This window comes from Alosa pseudoharengus, unplaced genomic scaffold (assembly GCF_046254945.1).
Source record: "Alosa pseudoharengus isolate Yale_2024_CS ecotype anadromous, Long Island Sound unplaced genomic scaffold, YU_APseudo_1.1 YU_APseudo_1.1_scf_18, whole genome shotgun sequence".
In the NCBI taxonomy this organism is placed as follows: Eukaryota; Metazoa; Chordata; class Actinopteri; order Clupeiformes; family Clupeidae; genus Alosa; species Alosa pseudoharengus.
The window spans coordinates 35,803,833-35,810,228 of NW_027468650.1; the positions used below are offsets into that span (position 1 = coordinate 35,803,833).

The following is a 6,396-nucleotide window of genomic DNA, read 5'->3' on the forward strand; positions in this document are numbered from 1 at the left end:
TGTAGGCCTAATACATTACTTTTTTGAGCAACGACCCCAACACTGAGTAGCCACCTGCAGGCGCCAATGACTACAGACGCTAATAATTTCAAATAGCAGATAGGACCACACACGCATTTGCCAGGGGTTCAGCACCGCATGTCATTTCAAAAGTAGACAGACAAAGCCTAAGCCTATGCTATCTGAAGTTAAACAAAACATACCGTATTTGAAGGCGGTTTATGACGCTGCTTATCAAAGTACGCAGCAGGTCTCTTTCAAAATGTCCTGTTACAATTGCAGCTGCTTCCGATGTTGAATATTTAGAAAGTAGCCTACATGACGACATTTTTGAGCTAGAGTCAGATTTTTGGCTTCTGGTAGTAATTTGCTAATTAACTAAAGCAATACTTGAGTGATATCACACAAGGCGCACAGAAGTGAATTAAATGAAATAGGTTAACATGCTTTATTTGAACATTGCAATACCCAGAGAGAAGGCTTGGTAGATGTTTCGGATAGATGACAGCACCTTGTAACCGATTAATAGCCCAATTCTCAGTTTTGCAATAAAAGCAGTATCATCATAGCAGTATTATCATATATCATCGATAATCGTTCACATTTTACTATAGGATAACAACCACTGCCCCTCAGCTGGAGTTGCAGAGGAGTCTCAAAAGTAGGCTACAGGGAGACAGAACACGAATGACTTGAGTATGAATATTTTGAAAAGGGGAAAAAGACAACGAGTAAAGGGCGAGGCTAGAGTTGGAGGAATTGTGTCTTGTTGCTGTAAAGGAGAACGCGAGAATGACCGCAGCTGTAGGCTCACAATTAAGAAGCATAAATCAGCCTTAAACTGCATTAAGATGTCCACATGTAATGCAGCCTCATTTTTGTCGGCAGAAGTTCTTATCAGCAAATGTGGTTTGGTAAACGGGGACACAGAAGTGAAATAGGTTAACCTGGTCTATTTGAACATTGCTGGTAATCTTAAGTGATAGGCTATCATACAAACCTTGCGAAGGCTTGGTAGCTTACATGTTTCGGATATATCACGTTGTGCATGATATTAATTGAATCTCATGTCGCGCAATAGGCTAAATGTGGTTATTCAACAGATTCATAACTTCAGTAATTGTCATTAGCCTTTATTAATTTTGTTTATTAAAATATATTTTGAGCCAAAAGTGGAGGGGCCATTGGCCCCCTGGCCACTGTGCTTCCGGCGCCTATGGGTCTGTAAAAGAGCCTCTTGGGTTGTAACTTTTACAGACAGGCTTACAGCTACCATTGAAGTTCTAGTCAACTCCGGTCTTAGGCTATCAGACTTAGCAACAGTAACTAAGGGGGTGGGACTTCGTGAAAGGTCAATTAGGCTACCTGCAACTTTTTTTATTGTCAATTTTAACAAAGGAACAAGGCCTACTGGGAATGTGAAAATGTGTAATGATGATCTTACTTCCTGTCATTCATGATTGTGTTCTGGACGTGTTGTAGCTTAGTTATAATAATCAGCAATGCAATCAGCAATTAGTAAGCACAAATGCTGCTGCTGGCGTTGATGCTAGCACTGATGTTAAGTCCTACCTAAGGAGTAGGCTGGCTAGCATGGGACACAAACAATTTGAGTGGATTGGATATTGTGTAGGCGCCACCACGTATTTGCTGTTTTGCTTGATGCTTTTCTTGATGGCTAATTAATTGTACTGCAGCTATCTACGATGTTGTGGAAATTCAGAGGTGGTAGCAATGATTAGTCACCCACTGTGGCTCTGTCTGATCATATGGCGAATCTCCATGACATACACATGATTTTGTGTGCGCTTGCGGGTGTGTGTCTGTTGCGAGGTGGGGTGTGTGTGTGTGTGTGTGTGTATGTCTGTCATAGGGCCCGACCGGGAAAATTGGGCAGTCCACCCCTGGCATCAATAGTCATGAAACAATGTAGCTCAGAGGAGGCAATTCCTATATTAACTCCTAGTAAAGATGCATCCCATCACCCTTACCTGTCTCTCTTACAGATAGTGTAATAGTAGCCATATGATGTACTTTTTTCCTATTTTAATATAAAATGTGTTTAGATATTATTAAAATGTTTTTAATACTAAAAGTTGATTATAAGGGCAAAGTAAGTTGCAAATCATTGTAATTGTAATTTCTTTGGTCTTTACCATGTATAATAAGTGTGGCTGCTACCCAGCTTACATATTGCAATCAATGACATGATTCTAGCTTGTTGTCCCCTAAAACATGGCACTGAGAACTAGTGCACACTAAAGGGTTATTTATGTTTATTACAGTTTTGCATGCATCACAGTAGTTTAATCATTTCAGATACAAACTTTACACTTACGTAACAAAAGTGAGATTGTGCTGTTGAACTCGCTTTGGACGTGAAGATCAGTGCAAGGGTTTAAAGTGAATCCAACATCTTGGAAAGGATCTGAAAAATGATAATGGTATTTACTAATAGAACACACAATCACAGACCAATGCATAATAAAGCTCCTTTAGGATGCACTTTAGGGTGCTTTGAAGTGTTCAAATCTGTTGCATAATATTTGTTATTCTGGTAATGTGATCAGTCTAACATGATGTTATAGCTCTGAAACCATGTACAACAAACTAATGTAGATATTTGCTCACCACAGCTGGCATAGGATAGTTGAAAATGAGGGGAAGAGCAGACCACATGTTCAGGCCAATGTACCCCCTCAGCCATAGTCGTAACGAAAAACACAGTCAGAGACAGAAATGAAAGCTCCATAGTTTCCAGCCTACTGTACACCTTTACTGTGTACCTGACTGGAATAAAAGTTACTAAAACTACCCGATGCTCCTGATAACTACATTGAAATACAAACTTCCTCAAAAGGTGAAAACAATAGCAAACATGAATAGTCACATGGCAGCGGGTTTCAGTTCCCTCATTGTCCTGATCACCAGTCAACATTACCAAAGTAACAATTTGACCTTTCCCTCCTCTGTATGAAATCATACAATTACAGTGCCTTTATTGGCACCCCTAGAAAATATTCTAAATAACACATAATCAAAGCTCTTCTTTCCATTTATATTCAACTTTTTTTAAGTTAATCATGAACTTTCAAGCAGTAATCCATGACTTCCTGTCACTAAGGCAGAAAGAAGTTACAAGACACAAAGGTACTGTAGTCATTTTTCAACATTGGAAAATCAAAGGAACATACAATTCAGATAAGCTAAAGTGTGTTGCCCTTCATAAGTTTGTGTGTGTGTGCGTGTGAGAGTGAGAGAGAGAGAGAATGGACAGACACATTACATGCCATCATTGTCCATGGTTCATCAGCCTGGTTGCCTGTTACTTAGACTGCAGTTTTATTGTGAACTTGGAAATTTGCCGTTTTTGTCACTTGAAAGCTGCATATCTTTCTTTATGAAGCGTCTTACACTATATTTTAAGCAAATACAGTTGTTTATTTAGGATTAGTGAGTGTATGTTTTAACCTTTGTTGTGGCATCCATGTTTGTCACACATTCCGACGGCAAAGCACATGAACACTCGCTGTGGGAAAAACAAAGTAATCACATGGGCGGTCCTTGTCATTCCCAGATGCCATGAATGCACCATTTGTTGGCACCTCCAACAGCATGGCGTACTAGTTGAACATGTGGACTTCAGTAGCTGGTTGCATGCCATCCCTTTAAAACACCTTGTCATCCCCCCAACACACACACCAAGACCCCTGGCAGTTGGGTTAGCCCCTTGAGCCGTGGATATGCCCAAGGTTTCTTCCTTGGTAAGGGAGTTTTTCCTTGCCCCTGTTGCTCTTGGGTGCTCCTTGTTGGTGCCCCCCCCCCCCAATCCCAATCCTCCCCCACCTTTCTTATGCAGCCCTTGCCACTTAATCTACTAAACCCCTCTTCTATTGCACTTTTTACCCCCCCCCCCCCCATAAATGCACAAATAGGCTGACACCAGACTTAATTTCACTGCATTTCTTACTTCCAGTAACTATATGCATGTGACAATAAACTTACTTGTATCCTTGTATCCTTGTATCTTGATGTTTCTTGGTGTTGGCAGCAGGTTAGTCACAGAGCGCAGGAGAAAGCTAAACTTCCCTTGGTCGGTCTGCCACAGTTCCTTCCATGACAGCGGTCTCTCCTGTGCCTGGCTGTCGGAATGATCAGCAGCACAAATGAGTTCGCTAAAATATTGGTGGGGGCAATTTTGTCATCTTAAAATTTTGATTAGGACTAGTCCTTAGCGTCCCACCATAAATCTACGCCAATGGCAAGGATGGCTGCTGAGGCTGGTATGGCTTCAGGTGCAACTTCAAAATACCGCGCGGAGTCCCTGACTGCTGGGGGAGAGGCAGTGGACAATTATAACAACAAACATTGCGCCCATAAAACCGCAGCCCCATTGAAAACACCCAAGTATGTGGGTAAATCAGATTGACTTTACATGCACAGTTTGAGTTGTTGGCTCATGCAGGGGCTTGGACAGTGGAAGAGAAAGCTCTGCAGCTAGCAATGTGCTTAACAGATGATTCATTGAAATGCCTCCTTCTGCTTAGCCCAGAGGACAGACATAACTAGAAAATGTAATTTCGAGGAAATTACCAGTACATGAAAATATAAACATACTGTATATTAACATAAAATGCCAAACAAACTTTTATTTGGAAACAGTTTGCAGGAGTCATAGTTGATAACAACTGACAGTTGAAATGGCTGAACAGTTAAATAGTTGAGTAGTTTAAATAGTTAAATTATTTCATAGTTAATTATTGTAGTGAGGACATTTATTTTGAAACAGTTGTGGGCAGAGGAAATAGTAGTCTTAAGGGAGCCAGATTGTATGCTTAAAGCCTGAGACAGAGTATATAGTTTAAAAGTTGAATGTAGATAGTGTAATGGATGTTGATAGACAGAAAGTTGAATGGATGTTGATAGGCAGATTGTTTAATGGATGTTGATGGACAGTTTAATGGGTGGATGAGTGAATGGTTTGAAGAGGATGAATGGATAGAACGTTGGATGGAATGTGCCTTATATCCTTGTAGAATGGAGAGACACAGTTGAGAGTTGGCCTAGTTAAGCAGAAAGCAGTTGATACAGGTGCAATCAGTTTAACTGGCCCTTTGGTGGGTCCTAGTTGAGCAGCTGGAAGTTGATACAGGTGCAAATCAATTTAATTAGTCCATTGTGATGTCATAGTGCTAATGTGACTTAGCTAACTTAGCTAATCATTTTTAGCAGTTTTGCTAAAAATGCTAACTAGCATGCTAACATGCTAACTATGCTAACCATGTGACTTAGTGAACTTAGCTGATCATTTTTAGCAGTTTTGTTAAAAATGCTAACTAGCAACTAGCATGCTAACATGTTAGCATGCTAACTATGTTAACCATGTGACTTAGCTAACTTAGCTAATCATTTTTAGCAGTTTTACTAAAAATGCTAACTAGCATGCTAGTATGCTAGCATGCTAACTATGCTAACCATTTTACTTAGCTAACTTAGCTAACTAGCTACAGTGGGTAGGAGTCATAGTTGATGACAAGTAACACTTACAATGGCTGAACAGTTAAAAAGTTCAGTAGTTTAAAGGGTTAAATTGTTTAACAGTGAAATATTGTAGTGAGGACTTTTATTTTGAAACAGTTTTTGGCAGAGGAAGCAGTTGGACAGGATGTGTAGTCTTAATAGGGCCAGTTTGTATGCTTAAAGCCTGAGACTGGCAGTTGATGCAGCTGGCCCGAACACTTGCCATAGGATTCTAATTGCTTAACGGCAGTCTTAATAGAGCCATATTGTATGCTTAAAGCCTGAGACAGAGTATATAGTTTAAAAGTTAAATGTAGATAGTGTAATGGATGTTGATAGACAGAAAGTTGAATGGATGTTGATAGGCAGATTGTTTAATGGATGTTGATGGATAGTTTAATGGGTGGATGATTGAATGGTTTGAAGAGGATGAATGGATAGAAAGTTGGAGGAAATGTGTCTTATATCCTTGTAGAATGGAGAGACAGAGAGAGTTGGTCTAGTTCAGTAGAAAGCAGTTGATACAGGTGCAATCAGTTGAACTGATTCTTTGATGGGGCCTAGATGAGCAGCTGGAAGATGATACCAGGTGCAAATCAAGTTAATTAGTCCATTGTGATGTCATCAGCCCATGTTAAGTCTATGGGGATTTTATAAAAGTTAATAATTAATAGTTTAAAAAGTATAAAAGTTACAAAGATGAAAAATACAAAGCCTACATGTCCTAAGTAAGACCTACGTAACATAGTTTGAATGAAGTTTCTACGTTAAATGGTTGAAGCTGCATTAGCTACGTTAGAAGAAGAATAATAAGAATAAGAAGACTTGGAAGAACAATATGGTGCATTTTCATGCACTATAACTAGAAAAGCATTT

The 6,396-nt window shown here is 39.7% G+C and overlaps 1 protein-coding gene across 2 annotated transcripts in view; it reads right to left on the bottom strand.

The window, feature by feature from the left end:
* The window catches only part of ly86 (lymphocyte antigen 86), an 80,687-nt gene extending 77,834 nt beyond the window's left edge, over positions 1-2,853 (bottom strand). For both annotated transcript variants that reach the window (XM_076291088.1, XM_076291087.1), the window contains exons 1-2: positions 2,632-2,853; positions 2,339-2,428 (exon numbers count right to left, since the gene is read on the bottom strand). In XM_076291088.1, the coding sequence (XP_076147203.1) occupies positions 2,339-2,428; positions 2,632-2,752 (211 nt within the window). In that variant the 5' untranslated portion in view covers positions 2,753-2,853. The remainder of the gene's footprint in view (positions 1-2,338; positions 2,429-2,631) is intronic.
* Positions 2,854-6,396: the final 3,543 nt, after the last annotated feature.